Below are 20,714 nucleotides of genomic sequence, written 5' to 3'. Positions count from 1 at the left end.
CAGTATAGCACACTTATTTTAAGACAGTCGATGGTTGACGTAATCATTCATAGATGTAAATTAATTTTCCTGTTTATAAACATACAATAAGCCCCATCCTTATCCTGTATTTTATTATTTTATGTTATTTCATTGTTGTCAGTGTGATTAGGTTAATCAGTTTGCGAACAGCACGAAAGGACCAAAGAATGTCGTAGCATCTACTAATATCCTGAAAAAACAACAACAAAAACCCCCCATACTCCTCCACATCCCCGGGCCATGTGCAGACTGGAAATGCTCTGCATCTCTGTGTGCGCGCCTTGATTAATTTTCCCACAATGCAACGGGGATCTGTCATGGCTGCTCACTGATTCCGCTTGCTCCACATGGGCAGAAATAAACATTTTATCACTGATTGAGACGCTCTGAATCGGCTCGTTAGCACAGCGCTTTATAGCTGGCTTTTATCTGGGACCGTCCTGACTGAAGGCAGCAGCTCCAGCTTGACTTTGGCAAGAACCAAATCCGTTCAGTCATGCCGCCGCTAGACGTGGAGATCGCAGCACTCCGAGGGTTTTTAACTGCCGGTGAAACAGCGGAATGGAAGCAGAACATTTTCAGTATTGCAGGTGAGGCAGCCGCTTGATTCTGCTCCTTTATTCACCACGTAGCTATTGACACTGTCATAACGAGGTTAGTTTTGTCTCAGGTTCTCAAAGCTGTCAGGTTGTGCTCGCCTGCCAAGCGAAGGCGCATTTAAAATGTAGAAGCATTTGACGGTAACAGCTCTGGTCAAGTCTTTAACGGTATTGACAGGACTTCCTGTGTTGTCTTAATAAAAGTGTTGAGTGCTAGAGCAACAGTCTAAATGAATTCATGTTCATGTAATGTCTGCTAAGCAAACTTAGCTACGGTACGTGTCATTCGCGCTCTGGTGGATGTCACACCAAATCCCGTTTATTTTTTTGGCAGTAAAAACTTGCATTGCTTGTGGGCAGCGGTAGCTATTGCGTCTTGTAATATTGTAAAGCGATTTAAAATGTGGTATGTAACTATGCTATTCGGCGTTAATCTTATACTGGGATTGATTTTCAGTAAATGATGAAGTCGATTTAAAAGAAATTAAACATTAGCTAACGTTAGCTTTAGTTCGCCCAGTTGTCCCAATGTTCACCGGAGACGTAGCTGGACGGAAACTAGATGGTTATGTTGAAAAGCTATGAACTACAGCTAGCGTGGTTGTTTTTTTTCCTGGTAGGTTTTATCATTAGAGTCTAGCATGACGTCTTCTGTCCATACACCTGCGTCCAGTCGACTCGAGCCGCATCTGTCAGCTGCGTTTAGAACCCTGAAACTAATCCACAACTGCCAGAAAGCCCCAATGGTAGACATCCTGTATTAAACAGTGCTGTCTGTTTAACTGGGGCTCTCTTTGTTACCAGCAGGCTTTAAATGGCCAGACTGCGAGATTCCTGCTGGATAACCCGTCTCTAGTGTGACTTCAGTACGGTTTGTTCCTAGACCACGTCTTATTTCTGCCGCAGTAATTGACAGTGCATTAGCATTTAATTAAACTGGAGAGATTTGTCAGTGGAGATATGAAAGAAACTTAAGGTAGGGACGAAAATTGCAGTCTTAAAGCACAATATTCAGCAACTAGCTGTAAATCTATTATCCAGTTCTTGGAAGACAATTTCTTATAAGAATGAAAGAGCCTTTCACTGTCAGTTTAAAGGTAACATGATAGTCATTTTTTTCTGTTGAAATAAATAAAATGGCCAGATTGAAATATTTAGGAAAGCATTAGCTTTGGACTGCATAGCAATAGTCAGACTTTACCCCAGATGCTCTGTTATACTGGAAGGCTGAGGCTGTAGAATAAAGTAGCCTAAAACAATGAAGGAAACGAGAGATGGCTCTTTATTACAGGGTCCCACTGTAGCCAGGTAAGTACTTAATGACCTGTACCTCATTTGATTTCGGTGTGACACGTTTTCTATGTTGACAATGAAACAGATATGTCTTTAAATTGGACACAGCTCACAGTGAGTGACACCACTGTTGTTCTCGGGCTGTAAATGGTTCGATGCGCTCTGCTAAGGTGCTCTATGTGCCAGGATGTGTGCAGGCATGGTCCATCTCTCTGACATCCACACTGTCTTCTTATGGGCTTTGTTGGTTGAGTGGCATGGTTAAGTGCTGTGATCTTTTGCAAGATCCCGAAACAGTCATACTGGTTTCTGTTTTATCCTTGAAAGAGATACTTTTTCTCTCTCCATTTAACGTCATCAGACACCTTTTCTTCATAGCTGGCTCTAGAGTTTTGTAGTTTGCTGCATCTAAGGTGCTCTACAGTACAAAGAATGAAAAGTCCTCTGTACACCATTGCATCTGTATGCAGTTTATTTTGGGTTTTTTCACACAAAAAAACATGGATGGAAAATCAGTAAATGTAGCTGAAAAACTGCATCAGTGCCACAAATTTGTTTGTCATGATCTTTATATGTTATCCAGGTATGAATACAAAAAAACAGTTTCCTTCCTGCACTGTCATTGCGAGATGTGTTCATGCTGTTGGTAAGAAAAGTCTGTCGATGGTTTCATGTGATGAATCACATTTGAAGATGTAATTAATTTGGTGCAAAAAACCGCAGGCACTGCTCTCTTTTTTTATTTGATGTGCTTCATTTGATGTACGTACTTGTACAGATGGACTTGTTAAAAATTTGTTCTTAAAAACTTGTTATTCGTATCGGATCGAGAGGTCTTTCTGTTTACCCGATCCACTGTTTTATTGTACAGGTATTCAGGTAACAGTTTTTTGTACTCTTACCTAAGTTTAACTGCCACTCTTTGATACTTTAAATTGAAACTGCATACTTTTATTCAACAACTACATTATCAGTTATGTTTAGTGTAAGTGCTGTTTGTAGTTACTTCATGTTTTCATTTGAGGTAATTTTTTTGATGAAATTTGATGTTTGAGAATAATGTATATTGTTATCATTTCAGTTTATTTTGGAAAGTCTCAACTAGGGCTGAACGATATATCGCATTTGCGATAATATCGCGACATGATCAAGTGCAATTTTCTAACCGCAAAGGCTGCGATTATACTCTGGACATGTCCAAATTCATGGGCTGCATCCTCCTGAGGCCGCATTTGTAGACCGATTACGTCACAGCGACGCGCCGAAGGCTGTCCAAATTACTACCATATCCCAGAATTCATAGCGCGGCCCAGCCAAACTCCAGTTTCCAGCAATGGCGGCCGCTACTAAGTTTTAAAATTACTCATACTAATCTTTCTGGGTCACAAAATAAACTTTTAACATATTTTCAGGCGAGAAAGTAGTTGTGTAAACATCAAATATCTGCTCGGTTTATCAAGATATCCCATATTTGCAAAAGTGCTTCGACGTTTTCAGAGGCGTCTGCTACCCACCAGCTCGACAGCTAGCCGGGAGCTCGAGGGTTACTGATGCGGCCGAGAACGGCACAACTCCCGGCACATCATTTTCAGATCACCGCGGAGTTTCGCTGCTCGGGTTAAACGTAATATATAAGTCACTTAGACAACCTAAAAATGTTATTGTTGGGCTTTTTTCAGTGTTTTGTTTGTTCGTGAGTAAATCGGTTTGGCTGAGATTAAAGTTATTAGATTAGATAAAATAAAACTTTATTAATCCCCCGGGTGGGTTCCTCCTTGGTTTTCACACAGCTGACTAAACGTCAAACAGAAAACTTATTAAACAGAAGTATGAGACAGTCGAGAATTTACACCAGTGTCTGGTTATATTTTAGATAGCAAGAAGCAGACGGCCGAGTTTATTAAACTCCACCGAGACAGCGGTGACGCTAATCAGAACGACCGTCCAATTTCACGCCTTTAAACTTTAAAGGCGTGTTTGTGTGTGTGTTTATACAATTGCTATTATGTTTGCACTTTATGTGTAATGTTACTGACTGCAGAGATCAGTAAGATGTGTGTATTTTTTATTTATTAGTTTTATTTATTTAATATTATTTTTTAATTGAATGACTGTCTAGTAGTTCACAGATGTCGAAAAACTGAGTGTGGTAAAGCCACTGATTTTGTTTATGTATATTTCTGCAATCTGCACATTGTACTGACTTTCATTTTAATGTTTACACCAGGGTTCCTTGTCAGCACTTTATGCTCAGATGTTTGTAAGCTAAAAATAAACTATTGTGTATGTTCAAATATACTGTTGTGATTGAAGAAGTTAAATAAAAATGTCAGTCATCAATTCATGCATCACCTCATGTCATCATAACAGAGGTCTGTCTTCCAGGAAAGAACAGTTTAAAATTAATGTAATATAGTATTGGCCATACTATATGATATATTGCTTGTCTTTGTTTAATAATACAGAAGACAAAGACCTTAAAAAATAATCGCATATCGCATCGCAATCGCAATATTGGGGCAAAAAATCGCAATTAGATTATTTTCCATAATCGTTCAGCCCTAGTCTCAACAGGTTGTTGAGCTTTATTGTGAAAGGTTGATGCGGAAAATAAACAAGTGGACGGCGGAGCCACACAATGGTTTTAACGTCGTTGTTGCTAACAAACCGAACGTAAAACAGTCGCATGTCCGACCATAGTGTTATTATTTTTAATATAAGAGAAAGAGAGAACTATAAGAAGAAATGAACATAGCAGCTACATTTAGCTAACATGTTCATCTAACAGTTTAAGATGTTTGCCAAATAGTTTGCAACCTACAATACTGTGCATAAATCTTGAGCCACCCCTGATTTCTTTATAAACTTAGCACAAAAAGTAAGGAAATTTGTGTTTGGTTAATTATGTCTTTGTTGTAACAATGCTTCTTGGCAGTAAATCATATACTGCTGGAAACCCTGCGTGTTTCCCCGTAGTAAGGAAAATGCATGTGCAGCACAACTAAAAATGAAAAAATCAACTCTGCTAACTTAAGAAAAACTTGCCAATGTGAAATTGGCTACTCTGTTGGCTCATGTTTGGTGTCATTTATTGGTTTGGATGAATAAACAAGACCTATTGGCAATTAATCAGTTGCAAAACCATGTAAATCACAGTTCAACAAAAGAATGCTTAATACTAATACAGTGAATTTGAAATGAAAGCCTATACATATATGGTTTCATCTTTAATTCAAGGGGTTAAGCCAAAGTATTGTATTTTTAACAGTTTTATGCATCGTCCTCCATTCACAGGGTGATAAAATTAATTGGACAAAATAACATCATTTGAAAAATAACTTACTGCAAGATTTGGATAGCTCTAGCAGGCAGAAACTAAAGACTGCAGCCGTCTTTAGTTTCTGAGATTAGCTAACTGACTTGGCCAGTGAAGAATATCCCATTTCTTTGCCCTGAGAAACTCTAGGGTTGCTTTTGCAATATGTTCTGGTTCATTATCTATCTGCACTGTGAGGTGGCATCCAATCAGTTTTGCAGCAGTTGGCTAAATCTCATTAGAGAGCATAGCCCTTTGTACTTCAGAATTCATCCGGCTATCAACAGTCGTATCAGCAAGAAACACTACTGGCCTGGCTCCATTGGCAGACATACATGTCCATGCAATAACTTTGCCAGATGACAAATGGTAAGCTCTCCCTTCCCTTTTCCAAACTTGTGTAGCTACTCCATACTTTTCACCACTCTTGGTCAATCTTGGTTTCATCTGAAGCATTAGATTGTTTTTTATGTGAGAATTTATGGGAGTAAGTTAATTTGACACCGCTTGTGTCGAGCCAAATGAGATTGTTTGACTTTCTTGGCAGGTAATCTTTCATAAACCATTGTTCTTATATCCCCTGGACCTATTACCATGGAAGTGTTGTGGCAAGATTTATGATGAACTGACATCTTCTTCTGCATTATTTCCCAAAAGTGTGTCGTATCAGAGGTGGTGTAGGGTGTAGATGATCGTAGAACATAACACTCAGAATTAAAGCCAGGCTAATGCAGCTGATTGAGCTTTTATGCAGATTATCGAAGCTGTATGGACAGCCCTGCTTCAAGAAAGACAAGCAGCCCGTGACTGTGTGCATTTTTTAGTGTTTCACAGAGAAATTGGGGTTCCCATGTGAGCTATTCCTGATCTTTCATCTTGAATCTATATGGCTTCTCAGCCCTGTACGCTTTTGCAAATTCTATTCACCATTTCCTTATTAACTGCAGCTCAATGCCTGAACATTTATGAATTATGGACTAATTTGAGGGCCCCTGCCTTGTTTTCCATAATTGCTGCCATTTCAACAGTAGACCTGAAGAGTAGTTGAAATGTCATTAAACATGTGGCCATACCTCAGGCTTTCATTTTCCCCTCATAAAGCCAGAGCCTTCCTCCTCCCGTCTTCTCCCTCCCACCTCACTGCGTTACTATGGCAGCCCCTGGGTTTCATTAGATCGGCAGTCAGATGAAAATCTCCACACCTCTTTTACAGCACCAGTCACACTGCAAGCATTTATTAAAGCCAAGTGGACAGTTGAGCGACCATGTGACTGACCTGTGGATGTGGGCATGTGGGATAGGCTCACACTCCTACATGAAAATAGTTTTCCATCTTTGACAAAACTATGGTGTTTGGATTCAAGGATGCGTGTCATTGGTAAGGGGGATGCATTGTCTTATTGTTTCTAACAGCTGTCTGGAAATCAACTAAGCAAACCTCTTTTGGATATAGAGATATTTTATTTATTTATTTTTAATTTAAAAAAGAAAAGAAAGAAAAATGGTTGTAGAGAGCAGTGAAGCTGGCACAGGTTCTCTGACATGACACGTCTGTTATTAGTGTTTAGGTTATTTGTTGTCCACACCTGGTTTGTGATGGAGACAATCTTGTCTGTTTCTCAACTTGGCCAGGCTTTGTTATGCAGCTCAGAGCACAATCTACTTCCTCCCCTCTATTCCCTCCACCAGGGTAACACAAAGTAATCAATGCTAATGAGCCAAGCCAGTCTCCCCGCTCAAATAAAAAGCTAATGAAAGACGGGGAGATGTTGAACGGAGCACTCGGGCAACACAATTATTTCTTGTTGGCAAGCGGTGGCCCAGCAGCTGCCCTCTGTCTTTCAATAAATCGACATTTCTCATCATCTCGGTATCAGCCTTTTCAGCATGTCCTCTTTATCTCACAAGTGTACGGTGGTTTTGGAGCATGAGCAAGGTAAATACACACTGTATGCAGTATAGGTAGGGGATTGTTTATAGCAGAATAAGGCTACAGTGGAAATAAGTGCATTAGCACCACTGATGTCAACTTGGGCTTGGTCATTGTTTCAACATCAAACTTTGTCCCTGTTTACATTGTTATACAGCTAGATTTTGCAAAGCAAAGCTTTCTTGTTCTTTTAAGGGGTTTAAAGAAAAGACTCATTATAGAGAGCACAATGTGTTTGGTGCCACAGTGCAGTCAGATCACAGTTCTGATTGCAAAAGCTGCCAGACCAGACAGGATTTAAAAACAAAAAATCAGACCAATCGATTCAGCTTTACACACAAACTTAAACTACACTTTCTTTGTAGCAATTGTTTTTTTGTTTTTTGCATTTGGGTATAGCAGATCTACATAGTTTTGTTTCTGTCATTTATGTTAAGTACAGTGAATTTGTGTGTCATGAAATGCAACTCATAAATAAAATTGCCATTGCATAAAAGGTGTTACCTGTTTCTTTGTTTGCTGCAAAAGAAGTCAAACAGTGTTTGACATCATCTGACAGCTTGACAACTGCAAGTATTAACTCATTCACTGCCAGCCATTGGCAGTGAATGAGTTAAACCCATTGACTCATTCACTGCAATTGACGGCTATAGACGTCAATGGCAGTGAATGAGTTAATATCAGTACCGGCCTAAAAAAAAAACCTCTTATACGTTGGAATATCCTTTTGACCAGTGAGTGTCCAAGGCATTGATCTTTCAGGTCTAACCAGTTACCAAAGGCTGGCGTGATGGTTTAGAGTTCAACACCACATAGCAAATTGCCAGAACCACAATGGAGCTTCTTCAGCAGAAGTTTGCAACGGACTCCGTCAAAACACGGACTCAGCGCCACAGAACACTGATGGAAAGACCCGAAGATGGCAGTTCAGATGTTTTACAGACATCTGAAACTCTAGAACTGCAATTACTGCTAAAGACTTGTTCTAGCGCGCGCGCGCGCACACACACACACACACACACACACACACACACACACTCCTTTTTTGCCTGTCTATGATTGCACCAGTCACTAGGCTTTTTTTGTAAACATTGAAACAATGTAATTGTTATGAGATGGTCAATCCTGTGTTGGTATAATGTTCTTTGGTCCTTGGGGTATGAGGGTTTTCCGTATGAGTGCAAATGAGTCTTTTCTAGACTAAGAAGCAGCGACACTAAACATGTTCTTTTCTTTTGGCAGTAAACAAAAGTCTGTTCTTATTCACAACATGCTGTATTAAAGCAATGTATGATATTTCCTGGCAATATTGGGATCGTCATTCATGTACTTGATCCAAATTTCCTTAACTGCAGTACACAGCATTATTTTTTTTTAGTTACAGAAACCAAACGGTAAACTTCACTTCTCCAAACATTGTCTTCCAGAGGCAGGCCCTCTGCTGGAGTCCCTTATGGAAGGGGACTTTGAAGCAGTTCTGCTGAGCACGGGAGTGACAGATCTGCTCAACGGACATGGCGACTACCACGAAGGGGAGAACATCGAGTCCTACCTGGAGAGACGTTTACTACTGTACCTGACCGATGGCACCAATGATAACCAGACCAGCAGGTACTATTAGGGCTGGGTCACTTGATGTCTATAACCGATTCAATTCTGATTCACAAGGTCCTGATTCAATTCGATCTCCAAGTGGAATTCAATTTTGACTCAGTCAGAAATATTATAATTCTAATCGTTTATCAGTACATATCCATCCATCCATTCGCTTCCGCTTATCCTTTTCAGGGTCGCGGGGGGTGCTGGAGCCTATCCCAGCTGTCATGGGGCGAGAGGCGGGGCACACCCTGGACAGGTTGCCAGTCTGTCGCAGGGTTAACACACAGGGACAGACAACCATTCGCACTCACATTCACTCCCGCATTCACACCTATGGGCAATTTAGATTTGTCAATTAACCTATCCCCACAAAGTCATATCCATCATTTAAAAAACCCCAGCAGTGAACACAGACTGGTGCATAATAAGTGAACGAATAATACAGAAAACAGATTTTTGATGGCAAACTGGTCTTGAAGTACACTGAGCGAGAGAGCACTGTGCAGGAAGTGTGATTTTTAACCGTGATGGATGCAAAACAGCAAAAGTAAGAGAGAATTCATGACATGTTTTTCAAATGGGAAGCGTAGTTTTGATCTTCTTTTGCTGCTGGTTCAGCAAATTCTGGTCCGAGTGACAAAACCTGCAGCTTCAGAATCTTTGAGTTGTCGGCTTTCAGCACTGTCCGTGTATGTGCAGCTGGGTCGTGCTTTGTGTTTGCATCTTTGATCGGAATCCATTGACCTGCTTTTTCAGTTGTTTGGTGTTTTAACTCTTTGGCAGTTTTTGAAATGTTTCATGACCTTTAAACTGAGATTCTGGCGTTTCTGGCAAAATATATTTATATTTAAAATCGATTCAACATTTAGTATTGCATTATTCAAACTAAAATCGATTTGAATCGGAAAATTGCTATTGTGTATTACTGGCATTTTGCAAACTTTATTGATGCATGCTCAATTATCCAGGTAAGGAAATCGCAGATTGTGTTGATCTGGACGTTGATAAACATTTCGTCACTCACCCAAGTGACTTCTTGGATTCCATGTGAAATCCACACACCACATGGCTGGATTTTATTTCACTGGGAATAGTATGACTTATGTGAATCTCATAGACTTTTCTAAACTCTATGGCTATGCCAACCAAAATAATAATTAAATAATTCAATTATTTGCATTTATAAATATCAGTATTTGCAAAAACTACTGTAAATTACTACTGTGGGGCTTTTAAAGACCTTTCCCATTTAATCTGGCTGATATGGTTCATGCTAAATTAGATGTAGAGTTTAAGGGGAGTTGCACAACAGTAGTGAGCCAAGCTCCCTTCAGTCATTCATTTCTACATGAATCACTTAACAGCAAATATACTGTGCTGGTAATATGTGTTTAGCATATATCTGGTCTGGGTGGCTTTTGTTTGAGCTGCACTAAAAATAAATTAAGATGATGCATGTTAACTTCAGTTATTTTTTACATTTGCTGTAAATTCAGCAAAGTACAAAAACTGAGTTTTGTTCATAAAGACAAACACTATCACCTGTTTTTACAGGTGAGCCTTTTGTGGCTGTTACCTAATCTTCCTACATCCGAGTATACTCATGTCAAGAACTAGACTTTCAGGGCACAGTCGCACTAGGCACAGCTACTTTAAACCACATATTAACACTTTCCTATTTTGACAAAGTAATTAAGTTGTGGTTCTTCTATTTTTAATGCTAATATTAAAAAGCCTGCCCTTTCCTTGTAAGCAATGGGTACCAGGGAAAATCTGTTTCTATTACCTTGCAGTATTAATGTGTCAATCAAGCCTGAGCACCAACATGGCAGCTTAGAGCTTGAAGAGTCAACGAGTATCTCTGTTGTTACTTTTGTAAACTAAAAAAGTGAGTTTTCTGAATTGAGGACACCAAGATGTCCATGGTGGCCCAGAGATGGACAGTGTACATCATTGTTTCTTTCTCTCCATTCACCCCCAATATTCCTTTTGGCATGAAATATTAATTCTTTAATAAGTTCAGGTTAACATCTCTCACTTCTCATTCTCAGGGCAGAACTGTACGTGAGTAAATGTTGAATCCAGCTCTCGTTCCTTCTCGTCCTCCTTCACCCCTCATAATTTTTTGTCTCTTCCATCACCCTCCATCATTTTCTCATCCTAATTGAAATGCAGCAAAACATGTCGATGGTTGTCCCTTCCATTGCCAGAGTTACTGGCTGTAGTCTGTTTTTTCCTAAAGACCTGAGTGAGCATCTCTCAAAAAAAGTTCACTTGTTTTTCCTCACTTCTGAAAAGTATTGTTGAAAAATCTCTCTGCAATATTTCTGTGCAGTAAATCTGCTGTGTGTCTTGTCCTTCTGGCTGCAGGGAGTTGGCAGTTTTGGCCTTGGCTGTCTCATGTCTCCACATGTTTGCCCAGAGTAACTGGACCGGTCCTCCGGTCTCCTTCGATATCTGTGATCTGCTGACCCCAGCCCTGTTGTCATCTCAGGTATGATTTCTTCCTTCTCCTTCATCATCCTGTCCGTTCTGCAGTGATTTATAGGCTGGCGAAAATTTGAACCGACCTTTGTCAAGGTTTTGTTGATATTTTTTTTCCATGGGCTTATCAGTAAATGTCAACATATATTGGAATTAAGTCAGTTAGCTTAGAAGTTAAACGGTGAAACTGTAATAGAGGAAACTTGAATAGTCTTTTGGGAGAAGCAAAGGAGCTGAGTGTCAGCTAAACTGAAACAGATATGTGTGATTTTCTTCATGTTTGGGGATGCAGGTTGTTTGAGGTTGATTGACCTTGTTGATTGTATAAAGGTTATTGCATTATTGAATTTCAAAGCAGAATTTACACAGCAAAATCTCTGAAATGAAAAAAAAATGCTTTGGAGACAAAGTAAAGATGTGTAAATTTCAAGTCTGCCATACAGCATCACTGCTGTTTAACAGAAATCCTAAAGAACCAAATCAACTTAAGATTTGTGCTTTTGTATTAGAACACACACACACACACACACACACACACACACACACACACACACACACACACACACACACACAATCTATTGGATTCAGGTGTTCCAGTTGCTTCTACAGGTGTAAAAAATCAAGTACAAAGCAAACATTTGTGAAAGAATGGCACTTTCAGGATCTGAGTGAATTCCACCGGTAATGTGATAGGATGCTAAACTATCTGTTTAACATCTGTTTAATCTGTTTATCCGGTCAGCTCTGAGCAGTGGAAGAGCTATAATACTGCTAAGCATTTGGAAACGAAAACAACTTGGCCACAAAGTGGTAGGCCATGTAAAATCACAGAGCAGGGTCAGCAAACACTAAGGTGTATAATGTGCTGATGTCAGTCACTACAGGCCTTCATGTGGCCTTCAGATTAGCAGTGTAAAGAGCTTCGTGAAAGAGCTTCCATGGCCGAGCAGCTGCGTCCAAGCCTTGCATCACCTAGGCAGGTGGAGTGGTGTAATGCATGCCACCACTGGACTCTTCTTTGTCTGGCAATCTGATGGACGAGTCTGAGTTTGCCAGTTGCCAGGAGGAAAGTACTTGTGTGACTTCACTGTCAAAGTGTAAAGATTATAGGCTTGATTTTCAGGAGCTGAGCTCAGTCCTTCGGTTCCAGTGACAGGAACTGGAACTTAATGCTTCAACATACCAAGACATTTCAGACAATTTCATGTTTGTAAATTTGTGGGAACAGTTTGGTGGATGGCACCTTTGTGCTCCAACATTACCAGTGCACAAAGCTAGGTCCATAAAGACCTGATAGAGTCAGGATTTAGATTTGGGATGAATTGGAGCAGAAGCTGCGATCCAGGCCTTCTCGTTCATTTCCTGACCTTACATGTGCTTCTGGAAGAATGATCAAAAATTCCCATAAACGCACTCCCACACTTGCCAGAAAAGCTATAGCTGTTATAGCTGCAAAGAATGGGCTGAGATCATATTAAACTCTATCGAATAAGAATGCGATGTCACTCGAGTTCATATTGAAGTGAATACTTTTAGCAATATAGTGGAATTATGAGAGCAGACTTTTAATTGACTAAGTTATTATTTGAAGGAGTAAGGTACTTTAAATTACAATCTAAATAACATCCCAATTCCTACTGATTTGTAAGTTAGCATATTATAAAATATATCAAGGAATCATAGTCTTGTCAAAGTGGTCAAAGCTTCCTTTTAAGTTGGTGTATAAAGTGACCTGAATCGAGCAGAGCCAGACGGAGCTCTGTGGACTAGAGCTCAGTACTGAAGCATCTCTGGAGTCCTAATTACTTGGGTTTAGGAGATTGCTTCCCCCTGGCACTGCGATACTGTGAGCACAATAGAGCATTTCACCCTGCCATAACACCAGAAGAGAGGACCAATCCTTTTATCAAAGTAATTTCTTTGGTGTCAGTGATTTATCTCTGCTGTCACATGAAGGAGGCTGCGGTATGAAGCAGGTCACCCATACATGCGTGGCAGCATGCGTGAAAGGGAGGACAAACATGGCAGAGCCATAATCGTGTGGAATTAATTCTGATAAAAAAAAAAAAAAAAAAAAAAGAAGTTAAATGCACTTCTGAGTCCGATTAATGTAGATGATCTTTTTCAAATGAATTGTGACAACAAACAAACAAACTAGGGAGAAGGGTTAAAAAAACTCATCTAAAAATCCGTTTTAGTCATGGGCTGCTAGGACACTTGAATAGAACAACTCTTAATGTGATGGTAATAAACACACTGTTTTCCTACAAGTTTGAGCACCTGCTGTGAAATGAGTTTTTCTTGCACTGTTGTTGTGAAGGGGAGCCTGGATTTCATCTCTCATTCATGTTAGTGAGACGAGAGAGTGTGACGGAGAGGATGACACAATGAATTTAAGTAACTGAAATGATTCTGCATGTATGCTTGGCACAATCACCTGAGAAGAGAACATGCTGTAAAACTGGGAAACTTCAGTAAAAGCTGAACTCAGATCTAGCTAAACGATTTTGACAAAACATGTTGAAATGCCATCTAACTTAGTGTTTGCAGTATAGGCAGGTCCTTTTTGTGCCTTAATGTGCCTTAATGTGCCTTTAGGCTTCTAATCAACAAAGTTGATTTGCAGAGCTAGGCTGAAGCAGCAGCGGCGACTCAGCAATAGTAAGAAAGCAGTCCTAATGTCAGACCTTCATTTAAGTCAGCCATTTGTCAGTGTGAGGACTTAATCCTAATTTCCTGACTAGGAGCCTCAGATGCTGGTTGATGCCATCCACTCCAGCCTGCTCCTGGATGGGGAATCGGTGTATAGCCAGGTGGCCAACCCCTTTCTCCTACTGTTGGCCAGGGTAATTGTCACCAAATGCTTCCCCAAGATGGATAGGCTTCAGGTAAGTCAGTCTTTCTGTTACAATGATCGTAGAATTATCTGAACTTATGTATTCATTATAAATATATGCATTATAATAATAATTTTCATTGATGTTTACTCGTGGCCTGCAGAATCTTTTTAAATCAATTTTACAAGTCATTGTGTTGTTTCCATACATAACGAATCCATCCAAAAATATATGCTTGATGACACAATCTACACCAGAGATGAAAACTGGAGACCAACTCACATCTACTTCATAAATTTTACGGTCACTACATCAATAGGATGTGTGTTTGTAATTGTTAAGTCTAATTGTTGAATGTTGTCATTGGGTTTCTTAAATTTGTACAGTCTTGGTTCAAGCAGTAGGATCAAAGCTATTCCTTTGTTCCTGACCACCTCTCCAGCCACTCTGTGCTGGGGGAGGTTCTACTGCAGATTCATGCTATCTGAAAGATCTGTTTCTTGTGTTGTAAGCTTCCTGCTTTTATGATCCTTTTGGTCAGCAGGAGGTCACACACACACACACACACACACACACACACACACACACACACAGTGCCTTGTCTTAGGCTACGTCCACACGTACCCGGGTATTTTTGAAAATGCAGATTTTTCTATGCGTTTGCACCTTTCGTCCACACGTAAACGGCGTTTTCGGTCACTGAAAACAGAGATTTTTAAAAACTCCCACCAGGGTGGATATTTTTGAAAACTCAGTTTTTGCATTTACGTGTGGACGAGAAGAACGGAGAAAACGCAGCGTCAAAGGTGTGTGCATTTTTTTGACGTCACACTGTGCGCCACGTTATTGTTTCGGTGAAATGAATTTCTTCAATACTGTTACTGTTAATTCTACTCTCTGCAGTGTTTAAATGCTTACATATACACACAGTTACTGTCCCTCCACACATACGACTCGGTTCTGCTTCTATGCCCCAGCTTTGTTTACTTTTTCCCACCAAGGCTTCTAGACTTCTGATTGGCCAACATTTCTGCACGGTTAGGAATATATGGCATGTTCATAGCAGCGTTTTCCTTCATTTCTGCGTTTATGTGTGGACGGGATTATTTTTTAAAACGAAAACGGAAAATCTCCGTTTTCAAAAATACCCGTGTACGTGTGGACGTAGCCTTAGAACCATTGGGGGGGGGGTTTACGGTGGGAGGTGCTTGTGTTGTATTGCATATTGTAACTCAGGGCCGTGCAGTGACGTTTAAAGGGGCAGGTGCTCAAAGTTAAAAAGGGGCACATTGAACCAGGCTGAATAACAACAACACACATTCATCAAGAATCTTAATATGGGATCGCATCATACTATATCACTGTTGTGAGGTGGCGACAAGGCAAAGCAAATGTAGCCGATGTTTTACCTGATGGGTGCAATGTTGCTGTTGAGGGGTTGCTGCTGCTCCTGCTGCTGATAGTGCTGGAGGGCAGGGCTGTGTTGATCTGAGACTGTAGACAGTAAAAAGTCCACAGGAGAGATGGTAGCTGATTAAACAAGTGTCATGAGATAATAACAAAATGCAAAGATTGGTGACAGCACTTGGAACCATAAGGCAACAAAAAACTGTGAGAAATAATTTAGGCTCTGCCTGTGAATCACTCTTTGCTTCTCTTCTTCCTTCCATCCCATCATTTCATATATCACTCTCCACTTGCTGTCTATGTGAGAACAAGGCACAACTTGCTATTGCAATAAACTATAATCTAATTATCCACACCTAACAACTCCTGCACTTAATCTAAATGATGACAGAAAAATGTTATAGCCCTGCCTTTAGTAGCCTCACACAGGTCCTGCTGTTTCCTCCTCATGTCCTTACCAGGCATGTCTGGACAATGTTATATCCTGAGTAATAATTAAAAAAAATCCATACACATAAAACAAACACATGCACACACACACAGTGACATTTTAGACCTTCTTCAGAATACTGTATATACTATGGGCATCAGTGTGCTGATCCAGAATCCTTACATTATTATTTATTACTAGAGCTACAATAATAAAGCAATGAGGAGGGGGAAGTAATAAATATGAAATAATGTATTTATGATGATTCCATTTGTTTCACTATCCACTCTGTGCAGGGCAAAGCTTATTACATTTTTAAACTGTAGAGATACAATCATTTTACTGCTGTAAAATCAAAATTTTGTCTTATTTAAAATATAAATCTAATATAATCTGCTTGTGTTACAGTGTGTTTTTTAAAATATTATAATGCATAATTATGTGGACATGCATATTAGATCGTTTTTAGTGAAATATAATTCCTCCAGAAAGGCAGGAAAAGCCCGGAAACTTACTTTAAAACTAAATATGTTCCCTAAAACGGTGACAGAGCTACAGACCCATGACAGCCTTGCACAGGTAGCCAGCAGCTATGACCAGCACTACTTGTGCAGTTAATAAAAGGACAGGTAATGTTTGTCGCGCTGTTGCACACACAGCACGCTCGTTTGTTTCAGTTCGTCAGTTGCAACAAGACAGCTTACCAACGTGTACGTAATAAGCTACTCCTGGGTGCTACACACTACAGTGTACGCTGTACACCTACTTACTGGTTGTGTCGCATCAGTCTGTGTCTCTGAGTTAACTTGTGTTTCTCCTACAGCTCCGGACCGCAAAAAATGCGCGTGCTCTTTGTGAGCTCGTAACCAGCGCGTTCTGCCGTCAAGGGCGATCATTGGTTAAATGTGATCATGTGACTGATGCAAGCCAGATCCTTTTATTTAGCAAAACTGTGATTAATAGTTAAATATTATTGTTGAGGGGCACAGACAGGACTCCGCACGCACACACACATAAAAAAATAAATGAACAAAAGGGCACTTTGGGCACCCATCAGGAAAGGGGCGGGCGCTCAAGCCCCCCCCCCCCGCACGTGCCTGTTGTAACTGTCATGTCAATAAATAGCTACGGGGACAGCTGCTCTTTGAAGGATTTTGGGCATGAGACAGGTTAGGAGCGTGAGCTCCAAGAGCTGGTTCTTGACCAAAAACTTTCCTCGTTAGCGAGTGAAAAACCGGTTGAAGATGTTCTGTTATGTCTTGTTTTCTTCATGATGAATAAGTCTCTAAACTAGCAGGGCTTGTGGAAACACAGACCCAACAGTAGTAGTTTGAAAATATTTGTTTTACGTCATTGATTTAGATCCTAGTGGTACAGATCATGTTCCTTGCTATCCATCAAGGCCCATCATTATTCACACTGAGTGGACTTAATTTCTCTTTAGCATAAGGTTTGAAGGAAAAAAATGTGAGTGCATACTGATTCATTGAGACGGGCAATTAAATCTCCATGTGACTGTGCATCCTCGCTAACACACGAGTAAGATTTTAACATGGTTCACTTGCACTCTACCAGTGTGTGACAAGAATGGGAGGTTGCAAGGTGTAAGGAGGTTTTGGTGTAAGGGGAAATAAAACACTCCTCCTCTCTCTCTGCCACTTTCTGTTCTGTTCAGATGCAAAAAGCTAACGAGTGAGCTGTTTTTAGTGCATGCTCAGCACTTAGCTCCAGGATGCAGCACTCTAAATGCTGGTGTTGTATTTGTCCTGAAGGCGCCTTGAGATCAGCATTATGTGTTTATTTATTCACCTATGCTCTGAGGGGAGTGCTTGTTATAACATTAAGAACAGAGTAAAAATGTCTTCCCTTTAAACACACGTTGCTGTGTAAAAACACCCTCACTAACCAAAAACACAACAAACTGATAATGTAGAAATAAAAAAGAAAATCAAAACATTATTGTGATGTAGTTTCCAGATATGTTGATCTTTAAACATTCCAGCTTTTCAGTAGATTACCAGGCACACAGGCTGGAACTGTGACACAATACTGTTTGTATCATGGCCTCAGTCTTGCCTATCAATATTTTAATTGCATTATTTTAGATGGTATTTGTGGTCTTCAGACTAACAAGCAAGAAACTGAAGCGTGTAAGAAGCTTAAGCACAAATGATCTCATCTCTGTATTAAATCAGATGAAATGGTAATAAGCTACAACCCTGTTGTCAGAGAAGTTGGGTCGTGGCTTTCGTTTAATAAAAACTTGACTCACTTTGTTCACATGTACATGCAGCTGCTGCCCTGCTGGACCCTTCGCTACATTAACCTACACCAGCAAATTCTAGAGGCCCGTTCCCCACAACTCTTCAGCTTGGCCCAGATCAGCATGGACAAAGGTCTGTTTGTTTTTTGTTATTGTTATTGTGTTGTGTTATATGCTCGTGAGTGTATGTGGGAAAGAATATTTCAAACCTAAGTGAGCATTTAGCCAGTTTACCACGTCAAGCATCAGCCGTTTCAGTGTATTCGCGCTGTGTGTGCTACAGTTTGGACAAATTGACGATAGAGTTGTTTCCAGCTACGTCTGTGGTGTCAGAAGTAGTGAATTCTTTGTGGTCCATTTGGACTACACCATAGTCAGCAGTTCACTCTGAGCTGCTGTGCTGCTGATATGTATCAGTATCTTATTTAACTGTTAAACTGGCTGATGAAATTAATGCACATTTATTGCGTACATGAAACGAAAAAAACAAATCGTGAATTATCGCAAAATGTTTTAAGGTTGGTTGAGGCAGAAAATTTAATAAATGCCAAAACTATATAGAGGCTGGGAGGACACAAACAGCCTCAGGGTGACAGGCTTTAGTTTGTTGGCAGATCAAATTCAAATTAATTTTATTGATTGGATAGGTGTTCTTCATGGCTGCAATTCCTGCAGTGTAAAATAGACTTAGCAGCAGATTATAGTCAAGTAGTAAGCTTATATATGTTCTGCATTCCCACATTAATATGATATGCGACACATAGTTTGTGCTTCATTCATTGGCTTTAGTAATTATATTCTATTTTGTGATTAAAACATGCTTTAAGTAAAAGAATCAGTCAAAACTGGACTCTTTTTGACTGATTCACAGATTGCTTTGCTTTGAAACCAAAACTCCAAATATAACTTACTCCCAACCGCATTATTTATTACCACAGCGGTTTAGCCACGCAAAAAGAGTCTCACTTTAAGCTCAAAAAAGCCATTAATCTGGCTTCGTAGTACACTGTGACCTATGTGATCAACACTGGTCTTGCATCCATTATGTGTATTCCTTGGGTTAAGCAGGTCCTGTTTTCCTCTTCGTCTCTGTCAGTAGAGGTTTCTTTGCAGCATTTCCACATAAAAGTCTGACTCCCACAGTCCTCCTCAGTTATGACAACCATTTATGAAGTCAAAAACATTATTAAACATTATTCCTGCATTAGACAAACATCCATATTAAAGACTTTGAGTAGTCTTGTGCACTTTTATAAGATAAATCTTATTCATGAATCTTATTTTGTTGTCTCTATATGTGTGTCTATGACTTGGATTTCATTTTGTACTGAGAGGTTTTCTGGGAAGGCATGGCCCATTTCATACATATGCATACTCCTTTCAAAAATGTCTCTGGCATATAGAACATGAAGCACGCACTGGTTTCTTAGAGGACCACTACCCAAACTGACATGTGGGTACCAGTGCACTGAAGAAACGTTCTTTGTTTATAAGCAGTTGTTTAATCACACTGTGTTCCTGTAATGGAATTAGAGTGGAGAAAATATCAGTATGTGAAATAACTGTTCTGCGTAAAGCAAAGCTACTCTCCCTTTCCCATCGTCCCAGCAGAGCTTTTATCAGCATTTGGATTGTTTATGTAATTATTGTTGGGTTTTTTCCACAGCCTTTCCAAATGGCTGCTTGCTGGAGTTTGTTTTTTAAAGGCAGTGGGTTTGTTGGAGCGCAGTCTGTTGTGTGGCAGTTAACAGAGTGTGAAGGGCGAGCCGACTGCACATACTACAAAACATACTGATCCGTATTCCAGAGGAGCAGTTGGACACGATGCTTTTACGAGTGGTGTGAGCAGAAAGGTGATGCTGTGACAAGCATGCACATCTGTTTTCTGCCCATGGAGGTGCTGCCATGTCTGGCTTGATTTCCTTTTGTTTGGTGCGCAACAGGAATATTTTTGCTGAATTAATGTCCTGAACATTTTTACTGTTGGCCAGTTGCCTTTAATTATAACAGGTTTTTTTTCTGTAAGGACATTCTTTGAGACTTACTCTGAGCTGCAAAGTCAAAGTGTCTGCATGTTTGAAGGTGCCCACTGATATTGTCACAGCTTAGCTGATCAGAGTAGTTGTTGGGTTAGAATGGAAAAAAACACACCTATAAATATCTACAAAGGGTGTGTGTGAGACATATTTTACATATAAGTCTATTTTAATATGAAAGGTTGAGGTTATTGTCACTTGGAAAGAACAAAATCGGCAGCTTTAGGCACCCAGTACTTTGATGGCTCACAGTTTGTACCAAAAATGTTAAAAGAAGTCCCATGAAGCTAGAAACATTTGTGATGTGTATGTTTTGCAGAGATTTACCATATAAGTAAGCAAATCAGTATGAACGCTGCATGTTTATTTGCTTCTGTGAATCAAACTGTAGTATATAACTGTTAACACGATGTGCTCGCTTTAGTTAACGTGCAAATAGCCAACCGGCGACAGCGCAGTAACACCTGTTACAAATGATCCTGCTAGCCAGCTGATATGG

General features: G+C 40.0%; 1 protein-coding gene across 1 annotated transcript in view; it reads left to right on the top strand.

Annotated features, from left to right (window-relative positions):
* The first annotated feature begins 292 nt into the window (after positions 1-292).
* Positions 293-20,714, top strand: part of ttc27 (tetratricopeptide repeat domain 27) — a 90,129-nt gene continuing 69,707 nt past the window's right edge. Inside the window, exons 1-5 of the mRNA XM_004574407.6 lie at positions 293-611; positions 8,587-8,770; positions 11,129-11,252; positions 13,987-14,130; positions 18,210-18,312. Of these exons, the coding sequence (XP_004574464.1) occupies positions 518-611; positions 8,587-8,770; positions 11,129-11,252; positions 13,987-14,130; positions 18,210-18,312 (649 nt within the window). The 5' untranslated portion in view covers positions 293-517. The remainder of the gene's footprint in view (positions 612-8,586; positions 8,771-11,128; positions 11,253-13,986; positions 14,131-18,209; positions 18,313-20,714) is intronic.

Source organism: Maylandia zebra, linkage group LG13 (genome assembly GCF_041146795.1).
Source record: "Maylandia zebra isolate NMK-2024a linkage group LG13, Mzebra_GT3a, whole genome shotgun sequence".
Lineage (NCBI taxonomy): Eukaryota > Metazoa > Chordata > Actinopteri > Cichliformes > Cichlidae > Maylandia > Maylandia zebra.
The sequence above is the reverse complement of the archived record's forward strand: the minus strand, read 5'-3'. Positions and strand labels throughout refer to the sequence as shown.